Source organism: Cherax quadricarinatus, chromosome 32 (assembly GCF_038502225.1).
Source record: "Cherax quadricarinatus isolate ZL_2023a chromosome 32, ASM3850222v1, whole genome shotgun sequence".
In the NCBI taxonomy this organism is placed as follows: Eukaryota; Metazoa; Arthropoda; class Malacostraca; order Decapoda; family Parastacidae; genus Cherax; species Cherax quadricarinatus.
Genome location: NC_091323.1, coordinates 17,622,386 through 17,639,530, shown reverse-complemented (window position 1 = coordinate 17,639,530; position 17,145 = coordinate 17,622,386). Strand labels below are relative to the sequence as shown.

Here is a 17,145-nt window from a genome sequence, read left to right as displayed (position 1 = left end):
TGAGGTTTGTAGTCTCTGACCCCCTAGACTGTACTCTGTCTGCGGCCTTCTTTGCCCTTCCCCAATCTTCATGACTTTGCACTTGGTGGGATTGAACTCCAGGAGCCAATTGCTGGACCAGGTCTGCAGCCTGTCCAGATCCCTTTGTAGTTCTGCCTGGTCTTCGATCGAGTGAATTCTTCTCATCAACTTCACGTCATCTGCAAACAGGGACACCTCAGAGTCTATTCCTTCCGTCATGTCGTTCACAAATACCAGAAACAGCACTGGTCCTAGGACTGACCCCTGTGGGACCCCGCTGGGACCCCGCTGGTCACAGGTGCCCACTCTGACACCTCGCCACGTACCATGACTCGCTGCTGTCTTCCTGACAAGTATTCCCTGATCCATTGTAGTGCCTTTCCTGTTATCCCTGCTTGGTCCTCCAGTTTTTGCACCAATCTCTTGTGTGGAACTGTGTCAAACGCCTTCTTGCAGTCCAAGAAAATGCAATCCACCCACCCCTCTCTCTCTTGGCTTACTGCTGTCACCATGTCATAGAACTCCAGTAGGTTTGTGACACAGGATTTCCCGTCCCTGAAACCATGTTGGCTGCTGTTGATGAGATCGTTCCTTTCTAGGTGTTCCACCACTCTTCTCCTGATAATCTTCTCCATGATTTTGCATACTATACATGTCAGTGACACTGGTCTGTAGTTTAATGCTTCATGTCTGTCTCCTTTTTTAAAGATTGGGACTACATTTGCTGTCTTCCATGCCTCAGGCAATCTCCCTGTTTCGATAGATGTATTGAATATTGTTGTTAGGGGTACACATAGCGCCTCTGCTCCCTCTCTCAATACCCATGGGGAGATGTTATCTGGCCCCATTGCCTTTGAGGTATCTAGCTCACTCAGAAGCCTCTTCACTTCTTCCTCGGTTGTGTGCACTGTGTCCAGCACTTGGTGGTGTGCCCCACCTCTCCGTCTTTCTGGAGTCCCTTCTGTCTCCTCTGTGAACACTTTGAATCTCTTGTTGAGTTCTTCACATACTTCACGGTCATTTCTTGTTGTCTCTCCTCCTTCCTTCCTTAGCCTGATTACCTGGTCCTTGACTGTTGTTTTCCTCCTGATGTGGCTGTACAACAGTTTCGGGTCAGATTTGGCTTTCGCTGCTATGTCATTTTCATATTGTCTTTGGGCCTCCCTTCTTATCTGTGCATATTCGTTTCTGGCTCTACGACTGTTCTCCTTATTCTCCTGGGTCCTTTGCCTTCTATATTTCTTCCATTCCCTAGCACACTTGGTTTTTGCCTCCCTGCACCTTTGGGTAAACCATGGGCTCATCCTGGCTTTTTCATTATTCCTGTTACCCTTGGGTACAAACCTCTCCTCAGCCTCCTTGCATTTTGTTGCTACATATTCCATCATCTCATTAACTGGCTTCCCTGCCAGTTCTCTGTCCCACTGAACCCCGTTCAGGTAGTTCCTCATTCCTGTGTAGTCCCCTTTCTTGTGTGTGTGTGTGTGTGTGTGTGTGTGTGTGTGTGTGTGTGTTTGTGTTTGTCTGTCTGTGTTAGTTATGAGTTGTCAAAGGCACCTGTCTATAGACACTTGGCCTGTTTGTAGTTTTTGTGTGTGCGCGCGCGCGCACGTACATACGTACTCACCTATTTGTGGTTGCAGGGGTTGAGTCACAGCTCCTGGCCCTGCCTCTTCGCTGGTCACTACAAGGTCCACTCCCTGCTACGGGAGCTTTGTTGTCTCTCTTCTTAAAGCTATGTATAGATCCTGCATCCACTACATCACTCTCCAGATTGTTCTGCTTCCTGACAACTCTGTGGCTGAATAAGTACTTCTAACGTCCTTGTGACTCGTCTGAGTCTTCAATTTCCAGTTGTGACACCTTGTTGCTGTGGCCCCTCTCTGAAACATCCTATCCACCCTGTCAGTTCCTCTCAGTGTTTTATGTTATGTTATCCCCATCCCTCCCATCCTCCAGTGTTGTCAGGTTGATTTCCCTTTACTCTCCTCGTAGGACATACCCCTTAGCTCTGGGACTAGTCTTGTTGAAAACCTTTGCACTGTCTCTAATTTCTTGACTTGCTTGACCAGGTGTGGGTTCAGTACTGGTGCTGCATACTCCAGTATGGGCCTGACATGCATGGTGTACAGTTTTCAGTGATTCCTTACTCAGGTGTTGAAACTATATGCTGCAGTAGTTATTTGGCTGATGTGTGCCTCAGGTATTTGTGCTTGATATTATATTCACCCCAAGATCCTTTTCCTTTAGTGAGGTTTGCAGTCTTTGGCCCCCTAGCCTGTACTCTGTCTGTGGTCTTTTTTGACCTTCCCCGCTCTTCATGACTTTGCACTTGGTGGGGTTAAACTCCAGGAGCCAGTTGTTGGACCAGGCTTGCAGCCTGTCCGATCCCTTTGTAATCCCACCTGATCCTTATCTGATTGAATTCTTCACATTAGATTCACATCGTCTACAAACAGAGATGCCTCTGAATCTGTCCCTTCTGTCATGTCATTCACATATACCAGAAACAGTACCAACCCTAGGACTGGAACTCGACAATACAACAAATCACATTCAACCATCAGTACTATCTTGGCGAACAGACAGGCAATCAAGGAAGCTGTTGTTGCGAAAGGTTCAAGTATGTTTTCAAAACAGAGACTGCAAATAATTGAAGAGGTAGAGAGACTGTTATTGGTATGGATAAATGAAAAACAATTATCTGGTGATAATGTTTCTCAGTCTATAATTTGTGAAAAGGCAAAGAAGTTGCATGATGATCTCATTAAGAAAATGCCTCAAAATAGTGCTGCTGCTGATGAATTTAAGGCCAGCAAAGGCTGGTTTGAGAGATTTAAGATTCATAGTGGCATACACAGTGTGGTAAGGCATGGTGAGGCAGCCAGTTCAGACAAAAATGCAGCTGAAAAGTATGTGAAGGACTTTAAGGAATACATACAGACTGAAAACCTAAAACCTGAACAAGTGTTTAATTGTGACGAAACAGGCCTGTTTTGGAAGAAAATGCCAAACAGGACCTACATTACTCAGGAGGAAAAGGCACTCCCAGGACATAAGGCTATGAAAGACAGGCTGACATTAATGTTGTGTAGTAATGCTAGTGGTGATTGCAAAGTGAAGCCTTTATTGGTGTATCACTCTGAAACTCCCAGAGTGTTCAAGAAAAACAATATCGTCAAGGGTAATTTGTGTGTGCTGTGGAGATCAAACAGTAAGGCATGGGTCACTAGGGAATTTTTCTTGGACCTTTTTTATGGTGTATTTGGCTCCACTGGGACAAAATACCTCCAGGAAAAGAAATTGTCACTCAAGTGCCTCTTGGTAATGGACAATGCTCCTGCTCATCCTCACGACTTGCAAGAGGAAATTGCAGGGGAGTTTGGTTTTGTTAAGGTGAAGTTTTTGCCTCCTAATACAACTCCTCTCCTCCAGCCCATGGACCAGCAGGTCATTTTAAACTTCAAAAAACTCTACACAAAAGCAGTGCTTTGAAGTGACCTCAGACACTCAGTTGACCCTAAGAGAGTTTTGGAAAGATCACTTCAATATCCTCAGTTGTGTAAGCCTTATAGGTAAGGCTTGGGAGGGAGTGACTAAGAGGACCTTGAACTCTGCTTGGAGGAAACTGTGGCCAGAATGTGTGGAACAGAGATTTTGAAGGGTTTGGGGCTAACCCTCAGGAGCCTATGCCAGTCATGGAAGCTATTGTGTCATTGGGGAAGTCCTTGGGGTTGGAGGTCTGTGACAAGAATGTGGAAGAGTTGGTACAGAACAACAAGGAAGAACTAACCACTGCAGACCTGCCAGAGCTTCAAGTGCAACAGCAACAGATCACATCTCAGGAATGTTCTTCAGAGCAAGATGAAAAGAGACGGAGGAAGATGACTTCGTCAAGGATTAGGGAAATGTGTTCAGTGTTTACAAAGGTGCAAGCATTTATCGATGAATTTTATCCTGTCACAGAAGTTGCAAGCCGCATTGGCAACATGTACAATGACACTCTTGTGTTCCATTTTAGGGAAATCCTAAGGGCTCATGAGAAACAGAGCTCTCTGGATAGTTATTTTGTGCGACAGGGGTCCAGTGACTCTCAAGCTGGTCCTAGTGGCATTAAAAAACTAAGAAGAGAGGTAACCCCTCCAAAGGTCTTGGTACCTGAAGTCTTTATGGAAGGGGATTCTCCTTCCAAGCAATAGATAATCCTGAATCTCCCCTGCTGCTGGTACATCACTCAACAACAACTCCACAATAAAGGTAAGTGGCATTTAATTATTGTTTATTTTGCATGTCCCATTCGTTTTCGTGTCAGGAAATGTATATTTCATGGAAAAAAAAAAATTCAGACTTTGGGGTGTCAGGAACGGATTAATTCTATTTCCATTATTTCTTATGGGGAAAATTAATTCGACCAACGGCAATTTCGATTAACGGCAAGCTCTCTGGAACGGATTAATGCCGTTGGTTGAGGGTCCACTGTACAGTGTATTTGAAGTTCAGGACCACATGATCACTAGCTCTGAGGGGCCTTTCACATGTCATGTCCTCAGTGTCAGAACTACTCAAAGTGAATATGAGGTTTGACCTTGCTGGTTCAACTTCTTCCCCAGGTACCAACAACCTCCCATTCATGCTTACTACTGCACCAGCATTACTATCGTGGTGCCTAGGGACCATCATCATTTGTGTTTTCTCAAGTGCAAATGTTACTTGCCATCTATTTCCCCAGCTGATACAGCTCTTAGCTGGTGATTGATGTAGCTTAGAGCAGCTGGCATTTCTTCTCTTGGATAAGTGAATGTCATTGTACAGTCGTCTGCATATGCATGGGATTCTGGGATGAGATGAAGGTCATTGAAGTAGACATTCCATAACAATGGTCCCAGCATGCTTCCTTGTGGAACACTTGCCCCAATAGGATGTCTTGCTGATTCCGTTCCATTAAGAACTACCCTTAGAGATCTACCATGAAGGTAATCGCTGAGGAGACATAGCGTAGAGCCTGCAGTTCCCAGAGCTTGCAGTTTTGCTAAGAGGCCCTGGTGCCACACCCAGTCGAAAGCACCAGCAGTGTCCAGTGCTACCACACAGCTGACTTTGGATTCATCCAGTGACTGGTGCCATTTAGTGGAGAGGTTTAACAACAGATCAGCAGCAGAGTAACCTTTCCTGAAGCCATATTGACGGTCACAAAGTAGTGAGTGGTCATCAAAAAACTGTCATTTGTCTTGAGATTATTGTCTCAAGGATCTTGCCAGTGATTGGCAGGAGTGACACTGGTCTGTAGTTGCTGATTTCTGCTCTGCTCTTCTTTTTGTGAACAGGCACTACATTTGCCTCTTTCCACAGAGAAGGCCATTTACACTGTATTAGGCAGTGCTGAAAGATGCAAGTTAGAGGTGCTGCTAGCTGGTCTGCACATCTCCTCAACAATCTTGGGCTCGACTTGTCTGGGCCCACAGCCTATTCTTGGTCAAGCAATTTAAGAAAGAAATACACCTCCTCCTGCCTTATTGTCACCACTAACAGTTTTGACACAGTTCTTGCATCTAGCCAAGGAGGCTGCCTTGCTGGATCAGGAACTTGCATTTTGGTTGCAAAGTGTTCGGCAAAGAGGTCCGCTTTCTCTTGACTACTAATAGAGATGGTCCCAGCCTGTCGATTTAGAGGTGGAATGAGTTCATCACGCAGATAACCTAGTCTGTCCTTGACCAGGGACCACCAGGTTTTGGAGTCTACTCTACCCGATGCTAGCTTTCTTTTTGTGTCCACCTCCCATTTAGCGATGGCCCACTTTTGAACGTCGCCCATATGCCTACAGGCTTGCCTGTGCAAGATCCTGTTATAGGTGGTAGGATGACTCTAATACCTTCGCCATGCCTTGTACTTAGCCATAGCAGCCTCTCTGCAATGAAAGCCAAACCAAGGCTGATCTGTAGGCTTCGTCACATATTGCCGGTGAGGAATGTGTTCTTGTTGTAGATTAAGGAAGTGTCCAGTGAAGGCTTTCACTTGGTTGTCAACATCCCCTTGCAGAAGAGCATTCCAATTGGTGGTGACGAGCTCAGAGCAAAGGGCTGCCCAATTACCAGGTGCGTGTGGACTCCTCACCTCATTCTGTTGGGATCTTAAGTGTTGTAAAAACAGCCTTGTGGTCAGATGATCCAGTGTAGCCAAGGGGTTGACAAGTGAGTATACCTTTCTCTCTCACTCTCTCTCACTCTCTCACTCTCTCTCACTCTCTCTCACTCTCTCTCACTCTCTCTCACTCTCACTCTCTCTCACTCTCACTCTCTCTCACTCTCTCTCTCACTCTCTCACTCTCTCACTCTCTTTTTTTTTTTCACAGGGTTTGACAAGGTTAAGGATCCCTGGCTTTATTGACAAGCTATTTACAGGTTAAGGATTCCTAACTTTATTGGCAAGCTGAGAGCTGTTACCTACATCAGCTCATTTGAAAGCATTTTTTTTTTTGAGACATACAAGTAGGGAACAGGATGAAGTTGGAGCCATCTGTGGGCCAGCATTTTCATTTGATCAACTGACTTTATCTCGTTGACATCATTATGCTGTACGAATGTGTTCCATACTCGAGTCATCCTGGGGATATATGATCATAGATGGAGTGATGTTCTGGAGAAGGGTACAGCCAGAGTGAAGTTGCTGCTTTCTGCCCGTCTTGTGGCATAAAAGCTTGTTTCTCGCTGTCCTCGAAGTGGATCCAAGTGTGGTACTTTGACAATATTGGCCTTGTACGTAACAGTAAGGCCACCCACATCCCTCCTGTGTTGAAGGCTCTACTGAAATGACAGGTTTATCCAGGATGGGTCCAGGCAAGAGATGAGACATCTTGCTCTGTTCTCTACTCTGTCAAGCAGTCACAGATGAGAGGGGGGGGGGGCAGGCAAACGAAGAAAGTGGAGCATACTCGAGGTGTGAGTATACTTGTGCCTCGTACAGAATCTTGCAACCCCTACTGTCAAGCAGATGCGAGATACGGCAAAGTGCTGTAAGCTTTCTGGCTGCCTTGTTTGCAAGATTTACAACATGGTTCTTCATGGTTAGTTTGGAGTCAAATTTCACCCTAAGGATATCAACTTCTTCTCCAGGTGCCAACACCCTCCCATTCATCCTTACTACTGCACCAGCATTACCATCATGGTGCCTAGAGACCATCATCATTTGCGTTTTCTCAGGTGCAAATGTTACTTGCCATCTATTTCCCCAAGCTGATATAGCTCTTAACTGGTGATTGATGTAGCTTAGAGCAGCTTGCATTTCTTCTCTTGGATAAGTGAATGTCAGTGTATAGTCATCTGCATATGCATGGGATTCTGGGATGAGATGAAGAAGGTCTCGCTCTCGCTCTCTCTCTCTCTCGCTTGCTCTCTCGCTCTCTTTCTCTTTCTCGTTTGTTCGTTCGTTCGTTCATTGTGTCCCTGACATGTTGATGCATGAGGTTTTCCAGTACCACCTCCATCATCTTGCTCTCCATGTTTCAGGTCCCCCACATGGCTTTAGGTTTCCCCAGTCAATCTTGTAGTTGAAATCACCTACAACTAGTAAGTTTGCCCTTCTGGCCACCTCAGCTAGTGTGTCCACTATTGCTCTGTTGCTTTCCTTATATTCTTCGCTTGGTCTCCCTCTATTCTGTTGTAGGTTGTACATCACTGCAATCACCACTGTGGGGCACACAGTCTGAAGTGTTCCTACTATGTAGTCCCATGCTTCCATTCTGTCCATTCCTTCCATTTCCTCAAATCACCCTTGGTTTTTGATGAGCAGTGCAACTCCTGCTCCCTCTTGTGTTTCCTCAGGATCTGATATCTGGATGGAAAGAGTGCATCTGTTATCCCCATGAGCTTCATTTCTGTGGGTGCTATGTCTGGGGGATGTCTCCATGATTTTTTCATGCCACTCACATTTGTTATTCCATCTGCATTGGTGTACCAAACCTTCAGCTTCTTTTCTAATACGTACTGTGGTCTGGGGGGGGGGGTTGTTGGGGAAGTGGCAGGATACTATGGGGGAGCTGCTGTGAAGGTGAAGTTTGTGGTGGGGAGGGTGGGGGACTGTGGGTACAGTGTGTGGGTTGTTTTGGATTAGTTTGGTTGGTTGCAATGGGGCTGTCAAGGTTGAGGGTCTTCTGTAGGTGGTTCTGAGGGAGGTGGTGTTTGCTCTTCCTCCTGAATTTGGATTCCCTGCCTGTTTCCATCCTTGACACTCTTTCCTGCTTCTTGCATCTTTGTATCCTCTCAGTTTGTCTGTCTGTTTTCTTGTGTTCTGTTGCACTCGAGGTACACCCTTGATAATTTGATGAGCCCCTTAGTCATGCTTTCTTCTGCAGGATCCTGTTTCACACCATTTCTAACTTGAAAATCAATTGATGTGTGTGTGTGTGTGTGTGTGTGTTCTCGCCTAATTGTGGTTACAGGGGTGAGTTCATAGCTCCTGGCCCTGCCACTTTGCTGTGTGTGTGTGCGCGTGAGTGCGCATGCGTGTGTGTGTGTGTCTTTCTTTTTGTGTGTGTGAGGTTAGTAGTTACTCGTTGTGTGCGTGTCTGTGGCTGTGTCATTACAATGTTTTATTAAATTAATTTCATAATACAATTTCCAGGAAATATGAGATCTTAAGATTTGTTTGTTCCCATTTAAGAAGTCTCAGTGTATCCAGATATCATAAGTTAATCTACATAAATGCCTGCAACCCTGTTTGTTTTAACGTAACTTAATTCAAACAACCTATCATAGTCTCTATTTAAGGATGTGTTAACAGTACAGGAAAATAATTATTTTGTACATTATACATATTTCCACTCATAATTTTTATAAATTTAAAAAAAAAAAATCTTTTATTTCATCTTGTGTAGGGAACATATGCAACAGTGTACAAAGGCCGATCACGACTAACAGATAATCTAGTGGCACTGAAAGAGATTCGGTTGGAGCATGAAGAAGGGGCACCATGTACAGCTATCAGGGAAGTGTCACTGCTCAAGGAACTTAAGCATGCAAATATTGGTAAGTGCCTTGGTTCAGTTTTAGTGTAAATATGTATCATTATTTTGAAACTTTTTACCCTATTTTCAGTAGCCTCTTTTTATGTTTTTACCCCAAAAAATTTCAAATGAATGAACAGATTTGTTTGAAATTTTGTATGACAACTTGGTTAGTGGCAGTATATGTGATAATATGACTCAGGAAATCATAACAACATGATTTTGAACAACTTGCTGTAAACAATATATGGAACCAGTGGGATCTGCAACCATGGTAAACCAGCCCTGAAACTAGTAGGACAGTACATATTTCTTTTTTTTAACACACCAGCTGTTTCCCACCAAGGTAGGGCGACTCAAAAAAGAAGAAACTGTCTCTGTCTTTCAGTCACTGTCTTGTTAGAAGTGTGTTGATATCACAGTTTGGATGACACTCTGAATTGCAACATTTCCTCCCCATCTTCAGAGTGTAGGCACTGTACATCCCACCTCCAGGACTCCAGCCAAAAAAGTTTCCACAAAACCTTTTATAAATATTACTTCACTTCACAGCACATCAGATCATAAAACCATTTGCCCCTACCCCCTGTCTAATGTGTTCACACACACCTGTTGGGTGTCCGAACCACTAGCTCTCAAAACCTCACTAACCCGTCCCCCCATATCATCCTGGGACACTCCCTACCCTTTCTTCCTCCTCCACCCCAGATTTGTATGCCCTCCTAATTATTTGGCTTCATCCTCTAAATGTCTAGACCAACTCAACAGCTCCTCTCCTCACTGAATAATACTTTTGGTAACCTCCTAATATCCAGGCTCTGAATTTTCTGCAGTTTTCACATGATACGTTGTCCACACTGCCTCCAGCCTCCTCCTTACTTTGACATTAAAACCCATGTTTCACACCATATAAGTGTGTTGATACTACTATACTCTGATTCATTCCCCTTTTCTTTTGTCTCCATGGATAAGGTTCTTAGTCTCCATAGATGCCTCAATACACCATCCACCTTTTTTCTCTCATCAGTTCTATGATTACCCTCATATTTGATAATGTGTATATTTCTATGCAGACTAAAAAAGTTAGCTTGGGCCATGCCGTGACTATAAATGCAAGATTTTACCTGTAAATCTCTCACCAAACATGTCTGTCAAGTTTCTTCTAAGTTGTTTTGCCTGGCTCACCGTGGGTTCAAATCCTTCCTGTTTCACGAGTTATTTGATAATATCTTCAATAGTGAACTGTATAGTCTGTCAACAGAATTCACAAGGTTCCCAATCTACAGAATTTTATTATTTAACATTTTTCTACTAAGCAACCTGTGAATAAATTTGATTATTCTCTGTTTTATTTTTTTGATGTATCAATTTTTTTTTTTTAGGCTAGGCACACAATCCATAAATTAAAAGGATTTTGTTCAAATTGTGGTCAGTGGTTTTTCCATGTTCAAACCTCTCCTTTTTCTGGTCATTATTAACCAGATTAAAGCAATATTTAGAGATGTGGTCTCTGGAACATAATTAACCAAAATCTGGATCAGGATTTATTATGCAGACAAAATTTTGAATTTACTGATTTGAGATTTACAAAACTTCTTGGAATGCAATCCCCTGTGATTTTTGGGGCTGATTGTACAGTTTAAATGTTGAAAGGAAATAACAATCATTATTCTATGAGTGGGTTTACATAATTTATTAATACTGTATGTAACATTTGTAAACAATACATTTTTTATGAGTGCCAGTAACAGTGTAGTAGCCACATTTGCTGCATGCTTGCATCATGCAAAAACAGCAAGGCTAAAAGAAAGTGTTAATATCAAGATACACTGAATAAAGGAGATTGAATAAAGATAATTGAATAAAGGAGGCATCAGCTGAGGTAAAGGAAGCACCAAAAAAATAAAGCTGCAAATCGTAGAGAATTTTTTTATAAGCAAAATAGAAATGCGTTGTGGATAGAGCCATGAACTCTTAAGATGTGTAAATACTGTACAATGGGAAAATGCAGTTTTGGAAACATTTGAACTGCAGAGGGAATGAAATTACAGATATCTTACGACAAGACATGAATGAATGTGCTAAGAGCAACACTTAATTTGAAATTGAATACTGTTGCAATACTGTCACCCAGACGTGGACAAAACATCCTCAAGGAAGACAGTCATGCGGTCGACATTACCTCGATATTTCTCATGCAGTCGACATTACCTTAATATTTCTTGTGAAAGAAGTAGATGCATGCAACGAAAAAATGAGTATGTAAGAAATAGCAAACTTATTTTTGCCACAGAGTATACCTGGTAAATTGTATGGTAGAGTTATTATTGAAAGAATTAAGAGTAAGACGAAGAATAGGATAGCAAATGAACAAGGAGGCTTTAGGAAAGGTAGGGGGTGTGTGGACCAGGTGTTTACAGTGAAACATATAAGTGAACAGTATTTAGATAAGGCTAAAGAGGTTTTTGTGGCATTTATGGATTTGGAAAAGGTGTATGACAGGGTGGATAGGGGGCAATGTGGCAGATGTTGCAGGTGTATGGTGTAGGAGGTAGGTTACTGAAAGCAGTGAAGAGTTTTTACAAGGATAGTGAGGCTCAAGTTAGAGTATATAGGAAAGAGGGAGATTATTTCCCAGTAAAAGTAGGCCTTAGACAAGGATGTGTGATGTCACCGTGGTTGTTTAATATATTTATAGATGGGGTTGTAAGAGAAGTAAATGCGAGGGTCTCGGCAAGAGGCGTGGAGTTAAAAGATAAAGAATCACACACAAAGTGGGAGTTGTCACAGTTGCTCTTTGCTGATGACACTGTGCTCTTGGGAGATTCTGAAGAGAAGCTGCAGAGGTTGGTGGATGAATTTGGTAGGGTGTGCAAAAGAAGAAAATTAAAAGTGAATACAGGAAAGAGTAAGGTTATGAGGATAACAAAAAGATTAGGTGATGAAAGATTGGATATCAGATTGGAGGGAGAGAGTATGGAGGAGGTGAATGTATTTAGATATTTGGGAGTGGATGTGTCAGCAGATGGGTCTATGAAACATGAGGTGAATCATAGGATTGATGAGGGGAAAAGGGTGAGGGGTGCACTTAGGAGTCTGTGGAGACAAAGAACTTTGTCCTTGGAGGCAAAGAGGGGAATGTATGAGAGTATAGTTTTACCAACGCTCTTGTATGGGTGTGAAGCATGGGTGATGAATGTTGCAGCTAGGAGAAGGCTGGAGGCAGTGGAGATGTCATGTCTGAGGGCAATGTGTGGTGTGAATATAATGCAGAGAATTCGTAGTTTGGAAGTTAGGAGGAGATGCGGGATTACCAAAACTGTTGTCCAGAGGGCTGAGGAAGGGTTGTTGAGGTGGTTTGGACATGTAGAGAGAATGGAGTGAAACAGAATGACTTCAAGAGTGTATCAGTCTGTAGTGGAAGAAAGGCAGGGTAGGGGTCAGCCTAGGAAAGGTTGGAGGGAGGGGGTAAAGGAGGTTTTGTGTGCTAGGGGCTTGGACTTCCAGCGGGCATGCGTGAGCGTGTTTGATAGGAGTGAATGGAGACAAATGGTTTTTAATACTTGACGTGCTGTTGGAGTGTGAGCAAAGTAACATTTATGAAGGGATTCAGGGAAACCGGCAGGCTGGACTTGAGTCCTGGAGATGGGAAGTACAGTGCCTGCACTCTGAAGGAGGGGTGTTAATGTTGCAGTTTAAACTGTAGTGTAAAGCACCCTTCTGGCAAGACAGTGATGGAGTGAATGATGGTGAAAGTTTTTCTTTTTCGGGCCACCCTGCCTTGGTGGGAATCGGCCAGTGTGTTAATAATAATAATAATAATAAAGATAAATAAAAAAGAAAATACAGAAAGATGAGTACTATACAGAACCAAACAATGCCACAAGACATCAACAGCAAGAGAGATGAACTACAGGGCAATGGGGAACAAAACAGGCATTGTACAAACAATAAAAAAATACTACAAACCAAAACAAAGTGGTTACTTGTTAAGGATCTTAATGCAGAACTGGATGTATCAAGAAATCCTACATGTTAAAACAAGCCAAATACAGTAACTTACTTTATTTTTTAAATCAAGAATTAAAAACAGGAAAATAAGTTCTATTCATAAATTGGCCATCGAACATAAACAGTGGAGTATTTAAAGCCATAACAGAAACCCGTAGCAGTTTTCCTAAAAAATATTTTACATATGTAATAGGTATGCCTACATGTGGAAGTCTGATATATTCAAACAGATTTCACAGTATAATGAAACAAGTGTAACTACAGTAGAAAACCTTAAGTCATGCAGTAATGGCTTGCATTTTCAATATTTTATTTATTTATTTATTATCACACCGGCCGATTCCCACCAAGGCAGGGTGGCCCGAAAAAGAAAAACTTTCACCATCATTCACTCCATCACTGTCTTGCCAGAAGGGTGCTTTACACTACAGTTTTTAAACTGCAACATTAACACCCCTCCTTCAGAGTGCAGGCACTGTACTTCCCATCTCCAGGACTCAAGTCCGGCCTGCCGGTTTCCCTGAATCCCTTCATAAATGTTACTTTGCTCACACTCCAACAGCACGTCAAGTATTAAAAACCATTTGTCTCCATTCACTCCTATCAAACACGCTCACGCATGCCTACATGTTAAATTTAGGTTTTTGTTTCCATTAAGGCATGCCAGTGCAGAATTAATTTATGTTGGTAGCATGCATTTCCATTAAGGGGAGAGTGTTGGAGAGGGTCAGTGGATGTAAACAACCTCCCATATGGGTCAGTGTATATCATCACTCACTATTTCGTTCTTTTCATCCCTCCCCCCATCTCATCTCTAGGTATTTATTGTGGCATTTAAGTGAAGTGCAGGTGATGCTGGTGGAGCAAGGAAGAAATTAAGTGTGAAATTGTGCCCATGTCAAAAAAAATTGGAAGCAGTCAAGATAATGAAGATAATGATAATGTGTCATGAAGACAGCACAGGTGTTTGATGTCAGAGAATCAACGATTCGTTCAGTTTAAAACAATGAGACAAAGATAAAGGCTTGTGCAATGAGTAATCTTCAGTGTGACATTGAAAAGAATGAGGAATAAATCATTATAGCTTAATAAAAGAGAAAGCTTGCCAATTGTGTGGATTGAAAAACAAAAAGAAAGGTGTTCCACTTGATGGCCTTATTATTAAGTAAAATTCTTATCACCTAAAATAGTGTGTGAGGAGGAAAGACAGACCAGAAACAAGTGCACATTTAGTTCTGGATGGTTGAACCAGTTTAGAATATTCAGTGAGCTGTATAAAGAACTGCAGGTTAAACCAAACCAATGAAGTATGACAGTACCTGAACACTCCAATACAACAATCAACTGACGAAACTGCATCATCATCCCAAGATTTTTTTTTTAAGTTTGACGAACACAGCCCTATTTTTACCTTATTTTATCACTCCATTCTTAGTGCAGTTTACAAGAATGTAACTTGCTCAAATTATAAATGTATTTCAGAGGTACATAACTCTGAAATTCAAGTCCAGGTGATGCCTTATCTACACAACTGTTTAGTAATTGTGAGAGTAGCTTAATGAAGCTCTCAGCATGAGCAAAACAACCTTAATTAATGAAGGTACTAGACTGCTTCTGTGTTACATATCCATTGTTTAGTAAATGTTGCCACTTCTTCATTGCTAGTGAAGGGACCTTAATCCAAGGAATTAGAGTTGTCATCCCTTTCTTTGGAGCAAAACTGATTGCCTCATTCCCCAATTGCTGTATGTCTCCTATAGGTTTAGCATTCTCCTTTCAGTGTATTGTTGGTAATAATCTTGGAAGTCTTATAATATTGAAAGGCATTTAAAATGTTAAATATGTGATACATGAGCTTGCCACAGAAAAATGTTGCAAGCAGTGTGATGTTCAGTGAAGACAAATTTCTGTTACTCTTTTGTGGAAAAATTACTGGTATGAAGAAATCAGAACATTACAAAACAGACTTGAGTTGCTCAATAGAGCAGAAGTTTATAAATGTGAGAGACTTGGAGTGATAGTGTCAGAAGGTCCCACACTCAGAGATCATAATGTTATCATTGCCACAAGGTAAATGATAGGCTGGATAACTAGAAACAAATGTAACAAATCAGACAAGTGGTGAAAAAGACAATTGCAGTGAGGAACTTCATTGAAATGTTTTGGTTGTAGACAAACTTCTTCAGTCAGACAAGCAGGCTTTAGTCAGGCAGCTTCTTCATTGACTGAAGAAGCTTGTACACAGGCAGAACATTTTGATAAAGTCCCTCTCTGTAGTTGGATAACTAGAGCCAGCAGCACAAGAGATTCAGAGCTAATGATGATATTTTTCAAGTCAGTAGTTCTCTCTCACCTGAATATTGATATTTTCTAATAGTCCCTTTTAAGATAAGTGAAGTTGTAATCCTGGAGAAAGTACAGAGAATTTTCACTGTTCTTATAAACTCAGTCATGCACTTAAATTACAGCCTCTCTTCACTTAATGACAAGGTTTCATTCCTAAGAGTAGGTCGGTAAGTGAATTGGTCGTTTAGAAAGGAACATACTATTCTGGTAGTGGGTTTGTGCCAACCATCTTCAGATATTTTTTTAATGTCACCTTTGCACCATTTATAACATTTCTGGTATATTTGTAAATGTTTATACAGTAGTGTACTATATACTGTAATAAACAGAATAGAGGAAATCAGCTCTAATATACATTAGTTAGGTTTGCATACTGGTTGGAGAGCTGGTCATAAGTTCGAGTGGTCGGTAAACGAGTATGTCGCTAAGTAAGGAGAGGCTGTATTTTAAATGGCCAAAATCCCTTAACCTTTTCCACTTGGAACATAGGCAAGAAATATTCATCATAATTTACACCTGGAAATTTCTGGAGGGATTGGTCTAAAATCTGCACACAGTGATCACTCCCTATAAATTAAGAAGTTTGGGAAATGGTGCATTATTTTTTTTTTTTTTTTTTTTTTTTTTTTTTTTTTTTTTTTAACATGTCGGCCGTCTCCTACTGAGGCAGGGTGACCCAAAAAGAAAGGAAATCCCCAAAAAGAAAATACTTTCATCATCATTCAACACTTTCACCTCACTCATACATAATCACTGTTTTTGCAGAGGTGCTCAGAATACAACAGTTTAGAAGCATATACATATAAAGATATGCAACATATCCCTCCAAACTGCTAATATCCCAAAACTCCTCCTTTAGAGTGCAGGCATTGTACTTCCCATTTCCAGGACTCAACTCCGGCTATATAAAAGTAACCGGTTTCCCTGAATCCCTTCACTAAATATTACCCTGCTCACACTCCAACAGCTCGTCAGGTCCCAAATACCATTCATTTCCATTCACTCCTATCTAACAGGCTCACGCACGCTTGCTGGGAATCCTCCTTTACTCCCTCCCTCCAACCTTTTCGAGGATGACCCCTACCCCGCCTTCCTTCCCCTACAGATTTATACGCTCTCTATGTCATTCTTCTGGGATCCATTCTCTCTAAATGACCAAACCACCTCAACAACCCCTCTTCAGCCCTCTGACTAATACTTTTATTAACTCCACACCTTCTCCTAATTTCCACACTCCGAATTTTCTGCATAATATTTACGCCACACATTGCTCTTAGACAGGACATCTCCACTGCCTCCAACTGCGTCCTCGCTGCAGCATTTACAACCCAAGTTTCACACCCATATAAGAGTGTTGGTACTACTATACTTTCATACATTCCCTTCTTTGCCTCCATAGATAAAGTTTTTTGTCTCCACATATACCTCAATGCACCACTTGCCTTTCTTCCTTCATCAATTCTATGATTAACCTCATCCTTCATAAATCCATCTGCTGACACATCAACTCCCAAATATCTGAAAACATTCACTTCTATACTCCTCCTCCCCAATTTGATATCCAATTTTTCTTTATCTAAATCATTTGATACTCTCATCACCTTACTCTTTTCTATGTTCACTTTCAACTTTCTACCTTTACACACACTCCCATAAGCACAATATCATCAGCAAAAAGTAACTGTGTCAATTCCCATTTTGTATTTGATTCCCCATAATTTAATCCCACCCCACTCCCAAACACCTTAGCATTTACTTCTTTTACAATC

General features: G+C 41.9%; 1 protein-coding gene across 2 annotated transcripts in view; it reads left to right on the top strand.

Moving 5' to 3' along the window:
- LOC128690304 (cyclin-dependent kinase 17-like) overlaps positions 1 to 17,145 on the top strand; it is a 641,614-nt gene that overhangs the window by 495,253 nt on the left and 129,216 nt on the right. For both annotated transcript variants that reach the window (XM_070090483.1, XM_053778923.2), the window contains exon 5: positions 8,891 to 9,041. In XM_070090483.1, coding sequence (XP_069946584.1) covers positions 8,891 to 9,041 — 151 coding nt within the window. The remainder of the gene's footprint in view (positions 1 to 8,890; positions 9,042 to 17,145) is intronic.